Source organism: Camelus bactrianus, chromosome 8 (genome assembly GCF_048773025.1).
Source record: "Camelus bactrianus isolate YW-2024 breed Bactrian camel chromosome 8, ASM4877302v1, whole genome shotgun sequence".
NCBI lineage: Eukaryota > Metazoa > Chordata > Mammalia > Artiodactyla > Camelidae > Camelus > Camelus bactrianus.
In genome coordinates, this window is record NC_133546.1 from 52,472,820 (window position 1) to 52,492,958 (window position 20,139).

Below are 20,139 nucleotides of genomic sequence, written 5' to 3' on the forward strand. Positions count from 1 at the left end.
TAAAACATCCAGTCTTCCAAATTAGCTGATTTGTCAGTTGAGTTGGATACTTGCACATTTTCTTTATTTCCTACATTTCATTTTTGCAGTTTAAATTTATTTCATTAATTCTTTTTCTTTTAAGAAGGAGAAGGGCCAAGTAACTTCCTTGGAAAATTACCCTTCATAATTTACCTCAGGGTCTATTTTGAAACAAAGTGTATTTGGTAAAAGAAAGAACTGTATCATTTCAAGTTTTGGCATTAAAGATTTGATACTTGTGCATTTATAATTTTTTTTTATTTGACAGATTTATACCTGTGGTAGGTAAAACGTTTGAATAAAGAAGTGATATTCTAAATAACCGTTTTTTTTTCCTGCATTTATAACATGTCCTACACTTCAGCACTGGGTGTTACATGTCCTGAGGCGAAACTGATTTGTTGATTCATGATGTCTCAGCACTAAAGCATATGCTGCAGAAACACCTTATTTATTTTACTACATGCCTTATTACTCTTTTCCAGAAAAAGTCTTGTTCAGAGTGTTCTTTTCCTGTTCTTAGGGTGCAAGTTCCTCTATTTACTGAGTGTACCTACTGACTGCCCATCACTGCGGTTTGTTCTCTCTTGCGATCTGTAAGTTTTTACTGGGTTTAGTTAGTAAGGTTTAGTCAGTCCTGTGCTGTGGGAGCTTCCCTGCAATGAGGCTTTGCATCTGTCCCTGCCAGTTCAGGATTACTCTTTCTTTTTAGATTTTTTGGCTTGGGGATGGTGTAGGAATTCTTACCCATGAAGGCAGTGTGACTTCACACCCACACTCTGCATGGTACGTGCCTAACAGGGTGCTGATTTCCCTCCGGTGCCCTTCCCCCATCGTGTAGGTTGGTGTCAAGTAGGCTGGGCTTCCTGACCAGTGAGCTAAGTTTTCATCTTCCTGGTTTCACAGACAGGGTGCTCTTTCCTGAATTTTGACTTTATGCGGGTTCTTCCAGATATGACCTGTTGCTTGAAATGACCTCTCTGCAAGGGTTTTAGAAGGTCCTCTTGTTATAACCACTAAGGCCGTAACTGGTCCCCGGAGTCCTACTAGCTTCAGCTCCGCTCTCTGCTTTTTCACTTTCCTCTGTGCTTCTCACAACCGTGCTTTCCCTCCTTGTTTCAAACGCAGCTCTTTATTGACTGTTTTACTGGTCATATTTTGTCAAGCATTTCAGTGTGTTTTGATTGGGCTGAGATGGAGAGGCAGAGGATGCTGTTACAAAAGTTTAAATTATTTTAGACTTCTGGAATTTTTTTTGTTTGCTCGTCACCTTTCTGTCAACATATCAGATATTTTGTGCCTACTTTGAACTGAGTACGTTGAGAAATGAAATCTTTGGCTAGATTCCTTCTTTCAAGAAACTTAGCCCTAATGTAGGGTGTATACGTGATACAAAGGTGGTCCCGGAGAGTAAGCCTATTTATGGGATTAAGTGGTTGGGTGAGGAATGGTGAGATTTAAAGTACAATATGAATCCTGTTTAGAAGTTGTCAGAGTTTCTTGCTTGGACAGAAAGAGATGGTTCTAGCTTGAGGAGAGCCTTGAAATGTAAAACCAGAGGATTTCGATTATATCTTGTGGGTAAGAACAAAAAAACCATTAGAAGTTTTGGGTGGGAGAGACATTTAATGTTTTATCATCTTAACATTCAAGTTTTGAAAGTCTAGCACATCGCTCTACTAAAGAAAAGTTGGTACGTTTTCCTTTTTTGACTTAGGAGAAGTTAAACTCAAGACTTTACAGATAGAAAAATGAGTATGTTTCATTTCCTTGTTTGCGTAGGCAAGAGATGAGCTAGTCAGTGCAGACGGGGGCCAGGCCTGTGTTGTAAACTGGTGGAGCTGGCGGGGAACAGTAGCAGCCACCACAGCAGCTCAGGCCTCTCCTCACAGGGGTCCTCTTGATAGTGAAAGGTGGCAGACTCCTCCAAATTTTACAAGTCACTGTTTGGTCCCAATACAATATATCTGCGGGCACAGTTTGACCCGTAAGCTGTGAGTTTACTACCTCTATATGAAAAGGGTTCATTAATGTATTTTTATTATGTTCTGTCATAACATTTGAAAACTATATTAATTATTCAAAATTATCCACAAAATTCAGAAAAATGTGACCTGTTCAGTTTGAACGTTCAATATCTAGTAAATAGCTATTTATCTAAAATGATAATCTTGTTGGGATCTTTGACTTCCTAAGTTAGAAATAAAAATATTTTCTCAAACTCTTGTGTTACAGGTGAGAGAATGGCATGTTTCAGCACCACTTGTACCTGAAATCAGTGTATAATTTTCAGGCCACATGGATGAGTGCCAGCCTTTGCATTTCCAGTGTGTATCCTGTGACCATTCTCTCTGGGGTGAGTGATTTCTAAGAGTAGCTGGCAGCAAACCAGATGCCAGCCAGCCATGGACTGCCCTACCAAATAATGCTAAGAGTTATAAATTAAACACTGTCTGGTGATCTGTGATGTGTAAGGCAGTTAATTTAGTTGGTCTGGACTAACTGTCAGCTCCAGAAAACTATACTCTCATAATGTGAAATCTATACTTAGCATGTTTGGAAGTGAGTAATAATTAAAAATAGGAAGTCATTTATTAAAATGTGAAGTTATACAATGCCTAAGATCCTTTTGGATTTACAGCAGTATTTTAGTGGTTCACCATATATTTTAAATAATTTTAATTTTAAAAGTTCAAGGACTTAATATTTCTTGAAGGATAGTTATAATTTTGTATAAAATAGGGTTTTTTTTAGGGGGGTCATACATCTTCCATTGCCTTATAATGTCAGTTTTGCTTCCCATATAGCATAAAATTGTATACAGTTCAATATTTAGATTTCTTAAAAGTACATAAAATAAGTTATATCAGAGATTCACATTTACAGTGAATGTTGGTTTTCTCAGTTTCACTCTGGGGAATCACCCAGAGTGAAAAAAGTCTGTTTATTACCGTATCCATGCATTTTTCTGCTTATTTAAATTATTTTATTTCACCAAGCCATTCATTTCTTTTAGAACATCCTTCAAAGAGTTCATGCGTCTTACCGAGGACACCTGACCTTTTGAAGCTTCATAATTCACATCTAGATGTCACCAGTCTTTCCCATGTTAACAGTTCTGACTATGTTTTATTATATATGCCTTCGGCGCCGAGCCAGGACAGCTCCGAGGGGAGAAATGATGAACAGCCATAGAACTGTAGAACCACACAGCCGGACTTCCCCTCTCAATGCAGAGGTGATCCAGTATGCCAACGAGGTAGTGGATTTCAGCTCCCATTATGGGAGTGAGAATAGCATGTCCTACACCATGTGGAACTTGGCAGGTGTACCAAACGTATTCCCGAGTTCCGGTGACTTCACTCAGACAGCTGTGTTTCGAACTTACGGAACCTGGTGGGATCAGTGCCCTAGTGCTTCCGTGCCATTCAAGAGGACGCCGCCTAATTTTCAGAGCCAAGACTATGTGGAACTTGCTTTTGAACAACAGGTGTACCCTACAGCTGTTCATGTTCTGGAAACTTATCATCCTGGAGCAGTCATTAGAATTCTAGCTTGTTCTGCAAATCCCTATTCCCCAAGTCCACCAGCGGAAGTCAGGTAAGACTCATTTTTTAATGACCGTGTTCTATGGCTGAAAGGTTTTGTTTGTTTTAATATTGAAAGTCCTTTTTTTTTTTTTTTGGAAGCATCCTCTTAAGTAATTTAAACAACTTTGGTTTTTTAAAATTTTTCTTAGGGAAAGAAAGATCACACATATGAAATTCAATGCATTCTTTCTACCTATAAAACCTCACCCTATAATTTTCATAGATTGTGAGATTTGTGTGTGTGAACTTACTATAAATGAAAAGCATGATTTGAACTAATTGGGACATGGGCCAATCTGACAAGTTAGTTGGAAATATGATTTCTAACATATTTGCAAACAGGCATCATGCTATTGCTTTTAAATACTCTGAGTAACTCAAAGTCAGTGATACTTTAGAGGAGGTCTTTGAGGGATTAACTTTAGTGTTAGGTGGATGTTTTTGTAACCAGGATCTTCATTTAAAAATAAATGTTGCTTTAAGTATTCATGCATTCTCCCTAAAAGCCTATTTATTTACATCATTGATTTGCACAGCAGTATCTCTCTCTCCCTCTCTCTCTTGTTTTTGTAGTTCAGCCTCCTGATTTTTTAAAATATAATTATTTGTCTAGGTAATATATTCACATGGTTCAATAATCTAAAAAGCACATAATGCAGTCTTGCGTGTTCCCTGTTCTCCATGTGCCTGGGATCCACGCCTCCCTCAAAGAAACCACTTTTATCCATTTCCTTTGCATTGGTTCAGAGTTTCTTTTTGCAGATATAAGCAAATACAAATATATTTTAATTTTCTTTATACGCAGAAATAAGCACACTATTCACATTGTTCTGTACCTTATTTGTTCCACTTAGTAGTATACATTGGCTCTTTTCGTATAAGTGCAAAGATGAGCTTCCTTACTCTTCTACAGTTGCAAGTAACGAAAAGTGTATGTGTACCCCAACTTATTAACCACTCCTGTATTGATGGGTGCTTGGTTATTTTCATACTTTTGCTATTATTAATATTAATGCAGTGAATGATCTTGCCATGAGTCACTTCACATGTGTGGAAGCATATCTGTGGGATAAGTTGCCAGAAGGCTTGCTGGGCCAAGGGTTCATGTATTTGTAATTTTAATATTAGTGCCAAATTTCCCTCCAAAGAGGCTCTACCTATTTAGATTCCCACCAGCAGTGTAGTGCATGCATGTTTTGCCAAAGCCTCACCTATAGAATATATTAATAAATTTTAGCATTTGTGTCAACTTTAGGTGAAAAATTTTACCTTGGTTCAAATTCTTTTATTATCTCTGAGATTGAATATCTTTTCATGTTTAAGAGCCATTTATATTTCCATCCTGAACTGTCTGTTATGTTATTTGCCCATTTTTCTATTCCTTATTAATCTTATCGGTTTTTAGATTTTATATATTGCTTGATTCATTCATTCATTCATTAAATACTTGAGTGTCTACCATGTGCTAAGCATTGTTCTAGGTGTTGGGGAGACATCAGTAAACAAATGAACAAAATAGACAAAAATCTCTGCCCTTATGAGCTTATTCTAGCCTGAGGGCAGTTTATGGGCACCTGTTAAACTGTAGGACCCCAGCTGCCAGTGGAGGAGGAGTAGGGGCAGGGATCAGGTGCCACCCAACACACTGCTTCCTTAAAGTCCCTGTCCCCTCAACTCCGAGGGAACCCCTCCCAGGCTGCCAGGAAGCAAATGCAGAGTACCACTCAACTCCAGCTGGAGACTGCTGGTGTCATCTTCACTTGTTCTTATCAGAGTGATTTTGATAATTCATTGTGAACAATATTATTAATGAGTCAATGTTCTTAAAACAGAAAACCAGCACCCTTTAATATATAGATTTTTTTTTCTGAAAGCAAAAAAGTACTTTGGGTAAGATCTTTTCTTATGTGAGAATTGTTTTATTGAATTCTGTTATTCTTTGCCTCTTCCCTACAAAGTTATCTACTTTTTTTGTAAAAAAATGAACAAATAGGGGACAAGATCTATAAAACATGTAATGTCTCTCCTCTGACCTGAAACTTAATGTCTGCATAACTGATTTTGAGTATGAATCATGCTCTCAGATTCCTAGCTGAGAGTTGTAGTGTGTGATTGTGATTAAAGTGACAGGTTTATTTACAGATGCATCTCTGCTTTGCCTAACTGATCACTAACTTTATTCCACAAAAAATACCATTAACTTTTAAGAGAAAATGAATCTAACCAATATGTATTACTATAAAATAAAAAAGGGCCTTTTTAACTTTGCTAGTAATTAAATCAATAGATGTCATTGTTTAGAAGAACTTGTTAGAAAATACTAAAAAAGAAAATATACAGGAAAAAAGCCCCTGAGAATTCTGCCCAGATTCAGTAACTGATGACATTTTGGTGAATTTCTTTAGATGGTCAGAAACATTGATTGAACACCTTCTCTGCTCACTGACTGCTGGGAACAAAACAGAGCAGGACAGACAGGGCTCTTGTTCTCAGTTTCACAGGCCCTCCTGAAAGGACCACGAGAGAGCAGGGCACAGCCACTGGCAGAGGGAAACACCTGAGACCTGTGGGTTGAGGGAGGCTTTAGTTTGGGTGGGAAAGGTGGGGAGAGAAGAGCACATGCAATGGTGAAGTCATGAGGTGAATTCTGCAGTGCTCCAAGAAGTGAGAAGAGGCCCAGAGTGGAGTGGACCAGGCACTGAAGGGCTGCACGCTTGGGAGGGCCATCCTTAAGTCTCCAGATGTTGGGATGTCATAGGGCTCTCGGATCCAGTTTCCCAGAAGCAGACCTTGAGAGGACTGTTCCTCTGCCAGTGAGTTTGTTAAGAAAGTGCTCCTGGAGAAATCGGGAAGAGGGTGGGGAGGGTAAGGGAGTGAGGAAGTGCTGTAGGGACAGGAAGAAGTCCGGCAGGGATACAACTTCGTGTGAAGTCCCAGTCAGCCCGGAGGCAGTCGCCAGGGAGCTGGGCTCTGACACTCCTGTCTGACTTGGACTGTGGGCTGAGGGCTTGGGAGGGGGATGGAAGTCTTCCAGGCACCAGTCACTCTCTGGATGAAGAGGCTGCAGGAGCCCAAGTAGCTCTCTGTAGAAGGCTGTGGGTGGGAGCCCTTGGGAGCAAGCCAGCAGATCTGGGGGATGGACACCAGAAATGAGCGGGAGATCTAAGCAGAGCACAGGGAGGGAAAATCAGCACCAATAAACTAGGAAACATAATGGTATTGATAATAAAAGTTAGAGAACTGATCTAGGGTTATCAGCTTCCTTACTTTACTAAATAAGCGCACATTGAAAAGACAAGTAAACGAAATACCAACATCATTTATCGTCACCATCATTTCATAGTTTATGCTGAGAAATTAGCATGATCAGAATCTGGAATAAAGAGTGGTTGGAAGTTTTACACGTTTATGTGTGCATGTCTTTATATATACTGATGTATTGCTTACTTTTCACATTTAATCATGGAAAGCTCTGTCACACACTGTTGTTTGGGAACCTCTGGACTGTACTGCTTACTATTTTCATTAATAGCACACGATTTTATGCCCACCTTAGGGGTTAGCAAATGAGAGAGTGTGTTGGAGTAGCTTAGGCATTTGTTCATGGGAAATGAGCTTGTCCCGCAACATTTAGAATTTAAAAGCAGTCTTTCCCCGTTTTGTCTGGTGGCATTTCTTTGTTCAGTGAGTGAAGTAGGAAAGCTCCAGGTAGTTCTGTAAGATCTCAAAGTCTGCTGACTTCTTGCCTACTGCTCTATTAAGAGAAAAGAAAAAAGGGAGTCTAAAGTGTCCTGGTCCTGAGGAGAAGCTCTTAATGGGGGCTTGTGTAGGAGTCAGGAAATAGGCTAGCGCAGGGATGCACACTGGAAGAGAGAGAACGGAAAAGAGGAGGAAGAAAATAGCACACTGAGGTCATGTTTGAGAAACTGATTGGAATAAAGCAATAAAATTTAGCGGTGTGTATTTTTTTTTTTGAGTGTTGAAAACAGTTTTGCTATATAATATTGAAGTTAAGAAAGCGGGGAGAAAGAAAGTGGCTGTCACAGAATTTGCTGCCAAAGGAAGTTGCTTAAGCAACGATCTCCATCAGTCACAGAGACAGCGTGGTTTGCTTCTTTGTTTCCAAGCACTAGACACATAGTAGGCATTCAGGACAATCAACAGCGCATTCAGGACAGTCAACAGCAGGAGAAATAAGTGGGCTGGTGAAGAGAATGCTGACTACCATCCCAAAACTAAGTTCTCCAGCTGTGCAGAGGAAGCACAGCCTGACAGGGATTCCGCACTGAATTTTGTGTGTGATGATGTAGATTCAGAATACTTTCATAGGACATTAGTGTTTCTCATATTTGTCCAGTAGATGAATACAGTGTGTGGGCATACATAAAGTCAGCACATAAATGTACAGACTACCGAGGCCAGGACTTAAAGTAGTTTAATCACATCGGCACTGCTCTGGGTCTAGAGGATTACAAGAGTTGGGGCTATCTCACAGAAAAGCGTGTGTGTGTGTGTACATGTGTGCATATGTGCACTTGCTTGTATTTGCTTGCTTGTTTTCACTGACTGATTTTTACAATTCTGGCTTTAGATTTCCAGAATAAAAAGATATTGGCATAGGAAATAAAGCCATTATTTTGTAATCACTTTAAGTGAGGTATAATCTATAAAAATACTGAATCACTATGTTATAAACTAATATAATATTGTAAATCAACTAGACTATAACTTAAAAAAAAGATATTGGCATATTCTCTTGTTGGGTAAAATAGGTATCTTTTTCTCCTAACTTTAAAGTAATATATTCTAGTTTATTAGAATTTTAAACAAAAATCTAAACAATAATCTACTTTAACACAGATACCTCAAAATCAATTTGTATTGGTCTCACAGTTAAGTTTTTTTTTTTATTGAGTTATAGTCTCATAGTTAATGTTAACTTAATTCAAAAGGCCATAAACTTTTAAAATAATTTTTCTGTCTTTTTATCATTTTTCTTTGTTGCTTCTTAGGTTATCAAAAAAATGAAAATATAAATAAACTATGATATTTGAATGTTTTTTATATTTAGGCATTTGAAAGTATTTTTAAAAACTGATAAGATACTGATATTGTCCTGTTTTAAGTATGCTATCATATATAAACTTATGATATATATATAACTAAATATATAATGTTCATGCTTTGTAGAAAGAAGTCTGCAGGAAAAATGATGCTAGAATAGCATTAACCATTATAGGTTTAAACATACTAGAAATGTTAAGGGGATCAATTTAAGGCATCATCTTAACCTTGTCCATTCTGCAAGGTAGAGAGAAGACTTTAGGAGATTAATACATTATTACAATAGAATATTTCTGCTCTAATCAATGCTAGTTTTTAAGCTATATTTGTAATTTTATAGTGTAATTTGCATTGTAATGCAAGGCAAGCTATACATGAAGAACATGTTTTGTCGGTGTCTTTATTTATTGCCAAGGACCTGGCAGAGGTGATTTCTATATTACATTTTCAGTGTTTCTGTTAAGCCTCATAAAAACTTCTCATTGAAGCTAAACAATAAAATAGGCTGGTTTAGTCCACATGTGTTGTGAACCAGTACAGGCAGTTATTTCACAGGGTCCTGAGTGGTCCTTGTTTCTTGGACATGAGACATTCCTCCATCATCTGATGTCATTTTTCCAGCAGCAACAAAAGGATGAGCAAAACCGAAGTTTTGAGTTTTCTCATACTGTCCACCATTTACCCCATGATTCTTGGAAACGTACTGTCCAAAATTAAGAATGCGTTTTCCCACTAACATGGTTTAAAATGCTTCATTCTTCTGTTCCCGAATGGCTGCCTCTGTTTTACTGTGTGGATTTTCAATAGTGTTCAAACCAATTCTGTTGTTGGGAACCCTCAAGGTTTTTGCATTTAAACTCTAGGGGCACTTCTTAGGTCTAGGCTGGCATTCCAGATTTGCTTTTCTGCCTTGTCACAGGAGGTGAGAAGGTGCCCAGTCTGCTTTCCTTTCCTCCTTTAGTCTGCCACAACCCACTCTGTTCCTTAGAACTCTCCCCTGCCTCTCGGGATTGGTTAGAGGGTGGGACCAGTCTCTCTATTCCTACTTTCATGTGGTCTCCTAATACAAATACTCATGGGCTCTTTATGTCTGATGTAGCTTTTTATTCCTAGTTTTGGGGAGAGAAGTAGCAAATCTAGCAAATGTGGGGTGACTATAAGGGTTCCATTAACTGCAAATGCTTCTACTGTTAGGGTTAGTGATATGTTTACTAGAATCCCCATTGAGTTGCTGCCTTATGTTTTTGTTCCTAAAGGTAGAAATGGCCATACTTCCCTTCTCCATTCTCCTGAGACTGGGGCTATGTACCTTTCTTGCTCCCACGTTAGCCTAAAGATGGCTCTGGTACTTGTATGTTGATGACTTCTACGGTCTCGGCTCAGATTTCTCCCCTGAATTTCACACCCTGTTGTCTATTTCAGTTTCCTAAATGCCTTGCTGTAATCAGTTTTTACTTAGCTCTCAATAGGCCATTGGACCAAGGAAATGAACTGATAATACATCAGAGGGAAAAAAAAAAAAACCCTTGATATGATTAATAAGCATATGACAACATTTTAAGTGATGGTAGTCAGTGAATTATAAACTGTGTCACAGAGGAATGGCTCACCATGAAACTATAGAGATTATTTTTAAAAATAAAGAGTGCTTTCAGTGGTCTTTCTTATATACTATTGGCGTAAGCGTCTTTGAAAAGTTTGTAGTATGTATTGGGAAACTCAAAAATGTTCTTAGTCTTTGACAGAAAATTTTTATTAAAAAATTCTGCTATCTAAAGTAAATAGAAATAGAGGAAAGATGTTTATTGAAGTATTTTTGTCTGATCTAATTTTCTCTGATATATTAGGAAACAATATTAGAGAAATGGTTATTTAAGCTACATATGTGAGAATATTATACATCTAATGATGCTTTGTTATGAAGAATTTTTTAATAATATTGGAAAATAATTTTATCTACATAGAGATGGAATATAAGTTAGGCCTTGAAGAACAGGCAGGCAGATAATTGTAGGTTAGGCATTTCACTGCATGGACACAACATAAGGAAGCACCTTGGTGTGGAAATAAGTTTATTATCTGGAAAGTAATGATTAACCTGGCTGAAAAGTGGAAATTCACTTCGGAGGAATAGGAGAAAATGCTGTTCATCTGCTATGTGTTAGGTACTTGCTAGGTGCGGAGGATACAGGGATGACTAAAGAGGACAATGCTGCAAATTTAGGAGGAGGGCATATAGGAGAGAATGTCATGAAAAATTTGACACAACTTAATGACTGGATAAAAAAAATCAAGGATAATGGAAGTTTTGAGTCTGTGTGATGCCAGTAACAGAAATGGAAGAGGAGACCTTCGGGAGGCAAGGTGATAATGTAGTTTCCACAGTTGGCTTAGGGCATGCACACAGGAGAGCTTTCTACTGTGTGCTTGAGTACTTCAGTTTACTTTTTCTGTAAAACTGAATGTTGTTCATGTACTTCTAACTACCCATCCCAGTCCTTAACCAACCAGTGTGAAATCTGCCAAAAAGGACTTCCTAGGGAGTTGTAAAAATAATTTAAGTAATAAAAATATTTTAAATAATAAGGTTTTTTTTTTCATGTCCTGGAAACAATACTTGTGTTTGATTCTGTCCACTTTTAATTAATGCTTTCTCTTCATACTGTAACGTTCTGGGCAAGGGCCCCGCACCTTAAAGTAACAGTAAATCTCATTCTAAACGGTGTTACAGGAAAGTTTCTTTCTTTGGCAGATGGGAGACTCTTTGGTCAGAGAGACCTATGAAGGTGAATGGTTCCCAGGCTCGCCAGTTTAAACCTTGTATTAAGCAGATACATTTTCCCACAAACCTTATACGGCTGGAAGTGAATAGTTCTCTTCTGGATTATTACACTGAATTAGATGCAGTTGTGCTGCATGGTATGAAGGACAAGCCAGGGCTTTCTCTCAAGACTTCACTTATTGACATGAATGATCTGGAAGATGATGACTATGAAGAAAAGGATGGCTGTGGAATGGACACTCTTAACAAAAAGTTTAGCAGTACCGCCCTCAGGGACGGGCCAAGTAATGGATATTTTGACAAACTACCTTATGAGGTAAGCCAAAGGTATTCAGTAGCAATATTGGACATACTATAATTTTTAAATGTTTATATATTAATGTTTATTTTTCTCGATGTCAGAGAAATAGGAGCATTAGCAAGATGTACATATCTGATATATATTTTGATTTTGAAAAAAGTAGACAAAATTGTGTTAAGTAACCACCACTTCTGCTTTAGATTGACTTCAGTGATTCTGGATAAACTATTAAATATATGCTATTTGATCACTGATTAACAATAAACAAAGTACATAAACCGATAATAAATTACACTCCACCTTAATTCATAATTACGCTGTGTAAATACAGGCAATATGTGCTTAACTTGATACCAGTTATGTTGAAGGTGATTTGCTATTAAAAATAAGAGTGCTAATAATATTGTGACAGGAATGCTTATTCTGTTTAATAATGCACAGTTTCTTCAAGTGTCATTTACTCTTCCGTAGTAACTCTATTCTATATACTTCTAACTAGCTGTGGTTTTTGGTCTAGGCAGGTACAGAGTGCCTTTACCTGAAGTCTGGTTTTCAGTGTGTCTCTACAGGATGTTTCTAGGATATACTTAGCACCCTGGCTCCCAGGCATCAAATGCCAATAGCACACCCCCTGGGGTGGGCCAGGCATTTCTGTCCCTGGCTGAGAAGAGTTGTGTGTGGTTAAAAATAATATAATCAGATCTTTAAAATAAAACTTTAGAAATTCAAAAATTTTAACCAATTCTACTATCTCCCTTCCAAATCGGTGGGATTTTCAGGTTTCACTGTAATAATACAAATAGCTTAACTTGCATGGAAATAGTAAGACAGCGTCTTAAATGCCTCACAGTAACTATAATGCCTGTTTAACATTTCACAGTTCAAATGCTGTGGTACATCCTGTGAAGTAGCTAAAGCTGCCACATTAAGATGAATTTAAGGATCCACGGTAACTCAGTCAGTAAACCACGGGATCAGGATCCAACCCAGGCCTTCTAGGTCAAGTCTTGTGTTGTGGAAGGAAGTATCATAGATTGGGCAAGACCCTCTGGCCCTTAGTGGGAGGAGAGGGGGAGATGGAGGAGTTGAGCTGGGAGGAAGAGGAGCATGGGCTACTGACTGCGTTGTCCCCAGGGCTCCAAGCAGGATCTGTTTTGGCAGCAGAGGGAGCAGATGATCTGGAGGAAATTAACTCACTTCTTTGATTCTTAACCCATTTCCTAAAACTACAGTACAATCTAAATTCAGCAAATAGATCTTAAACAGTTTGTTATGTTTTATCCAGACCTGATAAAATGCTTGACACATCACATTCAAGTGAATAACTAAGGGGAACCTCAGGCAGAGGGACATCCACAGGCAAGAAGAAGTGAATCTCTGTGATCCATTTGGGAACTCCAGTATTTCAGTGTGGCTGGAATAGGATTTGATAGCAGAAGCTGCAAGAGGTGAAACTAGACAGAGGCTCAGGGCTGCCTCAGAGTGTTGCAGAGAATAGATTCTTGCTCTGTGCAGGAAAGAATTCATAAGTGAGGCACAGTAAAGTGAAAGTAAGTTTATTTAGAGAGATACACACTCCACAGCGGAGTGTGGTCCATCTCACTCAGAAGGGAGAGTTTAGGAGATACACACTCCATAGGCAGAATGCCGGCCATCTCAAAAGGGGAGAGGGAGAGAGGCCAAGTTGTGTGGGAGTGTTTAGTTTAAAGTAAAAGTAGATACACACTCCATAGACAGAGTGAGGGCTGTCTCAGAAGGCAAGAGAGACAGCGATCACGAGGTGTGTGGTGGTTAGTTTTTGTGGTCTGGGTAACTTCTCATGCTAGGAGTAGGAAGATTATTCCAGCTATTTTGGGGAAGGGGCAAGGTGTCAGGAATTGGGACCCTGCCCACTTTTTGAGCTTTTAAGGCCAACCTGGGAACTGTCATGGCGCCTGTGGGTGTGCCACGAGGCTCAAAGTCTACTGGAAGTTGAATCTTCTGCCATCTTGGTTCTAACCAGTTTATGGCCTGTCCTCAATTGCTGTGTCCTTCCTTCAGTGGCTGTATCCTGCCCCTTTCCCTCCTGTCTCAAGAGCATCACTCCACAGGACACCATCCACCCAGATGACAGTGATTGGGACATCCAGCTTTGGCAGTGCACATATAAAAACATGTTTTGACAGATACTAGATACTAGATGAGTAGTGATTAATGGGTATTGTCTTGTAGGCCTAAAACCTGTTATCTTTTATTTAATCAATATCCAAAAGTGCTTTTTCACATGTCAATGTCATGGTCTCAGTGACTTTTTTATTCTTCTTTTTCTATTTTGGTATTTGCTTAAAATATAATATTAAATATCATAAAATGTTTCACACAGTATACATCTTTTAATATTGGTGACTTCTGTTTGGAATAATGCCAGAAATGCTGGGAGTTATTTAAATTACAAATCATCTGGAAAAAGTAAATTATTTATCCTCTGACACAGGGATATATTTAACTTTTAATGCCTCTTTGCACAAACTGCTTAAAAATTTTACTGAAATAACTTTTAATATTGTAGTTGAAACAACAGATTTTTTTAATTCATTCTACAAATATTTAAGGTCCTACTGCTACCAGGCCCAGATGGCTCCTAGGTTCTTTCAGACATTTAAGAAATGGTCAAATCTTGTATTATTTAAACTTTTTCATAGCGTAAAGAAAAAGGAAAGTTTTCAACTTTTTAATGAAACCAATGTGACACTATAGCACATAAAAATAAAATTATAGACTAATTTTACTTCTGCAAACAAAAAATGATAAATACAATTATTTAAAGACATAATACAAAAAATCATTCAGGAAGTACTCCTAGAATTCAAGGGTGTTTAGGTATTAGAGAATTTATGTAATAATATCACAGTACTATAAAATAATAACAGTCAAAGGGGAAAAATCCTATGATCATCTTAATAGATGTGCAAAATTGGTTCACAAATGGCAGCTAGATAGATATTCAAATTTTTATCAGTATCTGTTAAAAAGCAAATACCTTATTAAGCTATCTATGAATTATCTGCCAAATATTAGTAACCAAAAGCTAACATCATATCTAATTATCAAACACTAGAAATTCATTGTCCAATATAGTAGCCACTAGCCACAGGTACTATTGAGCACTGTATGTCTAGTCTGACTTGAGATGTGCTGAAAGTATGAAATACACACAGAATTTCAAAAGACTTGATATGCAAAAAGGATTTAATATCTCTAATAATTTTTATATTGAACATATGAGATGATAATTTTAATATATCTTATAAAATATATAAGATTTTGTTTTATTTTTTAAGTTCATTGAGGAATAATTGACAAATAGAATTGTATGTATATGAAGTGTATATACTTTGATATATGTATAGATTGTGGAGTGATTACCAAGATCAGGATAGTTGGCATACATTCCCTCACATTGTTAACTCTTTTGTGTTTGTGTGGTAATGCCTGAGATCTATTCTCAGCAGCTTTCAGGCATACAGTGCTGTATTATTAATGTTAGTCTTTTGACTTTTAAAAAAACTGTAGTTACTAAAAATTTTTAAATTCTATACGTGCCTCACATACAAATTAAAGTCAGGAATAAGACAACAGTGTTACTTAACATTATTCTGGAAGAACTATCCAGTGCTGGAAAATGCAGAAAAGAAATGAAGCATAATTTTTGGAAAGAAGGCTGTAAAATTATCATCATTTGCAGACAATGTGATTACGTGTTAGAATACTCAGAAGAATAGACCCAAAACTGCTAAGAACAATAAGTAAGTTGGCAGGTTACAAAGTTAGCAGACAAAAATCAATAGCTCTAGGAACTCTAGCATCAAAAAAGATCATTAAATGAGAAATCATGCCATGCCCTTGAGCAGGGAAACACAATGAAGTAAAGGTGTCAGTTCTCCTTAAACTAACCTGTATATTCAATGAAGTCCCAGGTAAAATGCAAGCAGAATTTGTTGTTTGTTTTTTAATGGCAAAGTTCACCTAAAAAACATGCAAATACTCAGGAAAATTCTGGAAAAGAAGAATGGTGGAGGGAGAACTCGTCCCACCAGATAATAAAGCATCTTAGTAGTGGGTCTGATATTTGTGGGTCACCGATGGAGACAGATTCTCATTTGCAACCAGACAATCCAGTGCATTCCCACACATAAATTTGAAAAAAAAATTAAGGACAAAACTTATTTATTTAACCCAGAGGGCTGCGGATATGGGAGCAATAAATAGAACAGAATAGAAACCAGAAACAAACCAACAGGAAAGAAGGAGACACTGGCAACTCCCCTGGCAAACAAAGGATTACATTTCTGTAGTTAAAAACAGAACAAACAAAACCCCAAAACGACAATGCACACTATTTAAAAAAAATTTTTTTCCTTGTCCTGCCTTTCAGAATGACAGCATTTAAAGTACTGATACCAGTGCTGTGTGGGATATGAGTGAATGGGTACTTTTATACACTGTTTGTGGTAAATTGATGTAAACATTCTGAAGGGCAATTTTGTGTTTATATCAAAACTTTTCAAATGCATGAAATTTACCCTAAGATATACTTGCAAAATTTGCCAAGCTATATATACATACATACACAGACTAATATTGCTGTGGTATTTACACTAGGGAAAAAAAGCAGGAAACACATCAATGAGAAATTAGTTGAATTAGTGTGTCATGTATAGAGTGGAATGGGGTGGATTTGTATGTGCAGATATAGAAATATCTACAAGATACATCATTCAATGAGAAAAACAATGTGAAGACTAGTGTGCAAAGTACCATTCTTTCAGTGCAAATCCAATAGTTTCATACATATGTATGAGGAGGAGAGCAGAAAAATGTTAACACTGTTTATAAAGGGGAAGAGGGATTACTAGATTTGAGGATGGACAGAGAGGAACTTTTTATTTTCTACCTGCTTTCAACGTTTGGATTTTCTAATGTTTTACCTGAATTTTCTTCTGTTATTTGTATAATATTTTGCTTGTCAACAATTTGCATGTTATCTGAATGATGAAATTTTAGACTACTTTAAAATTTCCCTGTGTTTATAACACACACCCACATTCACACACCTTAATGTTATTTTTCAAAAGCCCAGAGCAAATGTTAAAAAGAAATAGCAAAAACACTCCAAGCCTTCTTATACTCAATATATGTATTAGTCAGTAATGTCCATATATTATATGTACTCTTTAAGCTTATTTTAAATATGTTGTTGTCACTCTTTACTTTGTCATATTTTGGCCTCAAACAGTAATATTCTGACCTGAAACTAATACTGGGCCTACATAGTTAAATAAGTTGACAAAGAGCATTTAGGTTAAAGGGCATGATTGCAAAACAAAGAGTATAGGTAGGTAAATACACTGCATTCAGTAAAAAACTTGACCACCTCTCTCATCTAAAGAGTTTTACCATTTAGCAAAATACTTGATTTTTTTTTCTTTGTGTTTCTTGGTTCAGAATACGCTGTTTAGCAGTGATTCTTTGAAAATTAGTTTAGAAGCTTCCAACTGTTTACCGTTAAGAAAAAGCAAATCTTGGACTAGTTTAAAACTATTTTAATTAGAAATAAAAATCTTTTTGATTCCTTCTTGATACTCTTCTGTATCTGTTCGCTGCTCCGTTATCTCGAGTGCCAGTTGCCTTAAGCAGACCCAGGTTCCTTTTCCCTGGAATCCTGCAGTAGCCCCCTCCCTGGTTTCCCTTCCCGCCTCCCTGCCTCTAGTAGTGCCCCCTGCAATGATCTTTCTAACACACAAATCTCATTCTGTCACTCTGCAGTTTACATTTATTCAAGACTCCTCATTGCTTTCAGAATAAACCCAGGCTCCTCTGTGAGGCTCTTTGTGACCCTGTCCTTATCACCGACTGGACTTTCCTCTCCCCTATTTTGCTCTCCCTCTTTAAAGCTGAGCCTTCCTGGCACAAGTAGGCCTTCGCTGTGCTCAGGCCTGGGTCCCGTGTCAGGCTCTGGGAGCAGCCTCCGCTCCTAGCAGAGCTATTGAAACGTGTCGCTGTACTGACCAATCCCCCCTGGACTCCGAAAGCCCTGAAAGTGGGAGCTCTTCTCTCTATCACCAGTGTTGTTTGATGTCTCGTCGATGTTCAGTAAATGTTAAGTCTGTGAAAAATCATACTATTCAATAGATTCCCAAAATAACTTTACACTGTAAAAAAAAAAAATGAGTAGTCAACATGAATTGAGTATACTTTGAACAATCTTAAAATGTAATATAGATAGCCTTATGCATGTCTAGTTTCTACTGATTGGATAATTCTGTTGAATGTTGATATATTTTGTATGTGAAAATGTTGTTATAAAATATATGATACTGTTGTTCTTTACCAGATTATATCATGTGCTTCATAAAGTGATACTTTTTTTTTTTTCTGTCTTGACGATCTTGGTTTCTCTGTTTCATGTAGCTCATTCAGCTGATTCTGAATCATCTTACACTACCTGACCTGTGCAGATTAGCACAGACTTGCAAACTACTGAACCAACATTGCTGCGATCCCCTGCAGTACCTGCACCTCAATCTGCAGCCGTACTGGGCAAAACTGAATGACACCTCTCTGGAATTTCTGCAGGCTCGCTGCACTCTTGTCCAGTGGCTTAACTTATCTTGGACCGGCAATAGGGGCTTCATCTCTGTTGCAGGATTTAGCAGGTTAGTGCCAAGCCTTGTTGAAGTTATTTCACCAGCAGGCTGTTCTTACTATGTAATAGTTTCTGTAATAAAGGTTTGAAAGTCTATACCGTGTACTTAACAGAAATAAAGGGAAACACCTTTTCTGCATCATGTTCAGAATGCTTCTGCTTATAACAGTAGATGAGTTTCACCATGCTCATCAGCTAGACCTCATAATCTGGAGGGAAATTATGCCCTTTACCTCGTATTTTTTAAACATCAAGTAACTTTCAGCAGAGCTCCTTTTTTTTCCCTTTCTCATATTTTCAGCACAGATGATTAACACATTTTAAAAACTATTTCCAAATCAAAATCTACCTCTCTAATGTGATTTGTCAGAAATGGAAAACAATTTATTATAGAACATTTTTAATTAAATCTGAATTACATGTGCAATACATCACCCAAATTTAGAAGCTCATTTAAACTAATTATGTTGAAAATGCAATTACATGTTAAATAGGCGACCACACTTGCAGACCTGCCCAGGTGTTTCTACTCCTTTCTATTTAAGCATTTAGTTTCCTTACTACTAAATGTCACCTGTTAAACATTTGAAAGCTTGCACGAGTGCATATTCGTTTAGTAATGCCATAGTCATTTTTCTTGATACAAACAGGTGTTTTTCTCTTAACCTTGATGATGGTTATTCTCATTGTATGTTACAGTATCATCCCTTCATTTCATTAAGTTAAATAACAAGTGTCTAACATTAAGTAGACACTTTGGGGAAATTACCTGTTATTTTTGATTAAAAAATAATCTATCCTGTTTTTAGAAGTTAAAAACAAACTACAGCTCTCCCTACACACATCCTCAGCGGATACATTCTTGAGCACTGGTTTATGAATTAGAAATTTGTATACTGAGCTTTCTTTCCCCTTGACTTATATTATAAAGATGCAGTTCCAGAAATAAATACTTGATACCATTAGATTCAGATGAAATCATGTTCAGAATAGTAACAATGCGTTCAAAATGCTAATACTGATAGTGTATGCATCAAAGAAAGAAATAAACATGAGCAGTCATGGCTTGTAGCACATGCTGAAACCATGGATGCACTTCCTTTCTTTCTTTTCTGCTAGGAATAGAGCCGGAGGAAGGGGTTCTTAGATAAAACATGATAGGATTGTAGGTCAGAGCCTAAAGATTTTTTAACATGCTATGTATACAGAATTCTTTTTTATTTTGTAAATTTGCTTAAGAGGGGATATATATAGTGGAAAAATAAGGCATTTCTTTTTGGCAGTGTGATTTTGGTGAATTTTCATAGAATCCACATTTTGAAAATTGCAAGACCTTTGACAGCTATCCAGTGGAACACAGCTTAGTTCTTTCTACTTCTGTTTGCTGCAAACACACACACTTCATTGGCAAATTTTCTTCTCTGCTAACAGGACCAAGAAGAACCAAAGCTAATGATGGCTGTGGGTATTCAGAGCATGCACGATGGATCATAAACCAAGACTAACTGACTCTGAGAGTAGATAGAACAATTGGCATCAATAAGCATTATTTTACATTATAAGGGCTTTGGGTTTATTTTAATTACCCTCACAGCTCTTTTTTTAGTGTTTCCCACTATTAGGAACTTACTAGATGTTTGTTTTCACCCTTGGTGTGTAAGGCATTATGGCGAATGTTGTGAACCATGTAAAGAGA

At 37.4% G+C, this 20,139-nt stretch overlaps 1 protein-coding gene across 3 annotated transcripts in view; it reads left to right on the forward strand.

Moving 5' to 3' along the window:
* FBXL4 (F-box and leucine rich repeat protein 4) overlaps window positions 1–20,139 on the forward strand; it is a 63,218-nt gene that overhangs the window by 11,920 nt on the left and 31,159 nt on the right. For 2 of the 3 annotated variants that reach the window (XM_074368598.1, XM_074368599.1), the window contains 4 exons: window positions 2,257–2,377; window positions 3,038–3,621; window positions 11,428–11,773; window positions 18,209–18,453. In XM_074368598.1, the coding sequence (XP_074224699.1) occupies window positions 3,110–3,621; window positions 11,428–11,773; window positions 18,209–18,453 (1,103 nt within the window). In that variant the 5' untranslated portion in view covers window positions 2,257–2,377; window positions 3,038–3,109. Of the gene's footprint in view, window positions 1–544; window positions 618–2,256; window positions 2,378–3,037; window positions 3,622–11,427; window positions 11,774–18,208; window positions 18,454–20,139 lie in introns of all 3 variants that reach the window. The other variant, XM_074368600.1, reaches the window with a different exon arrangement.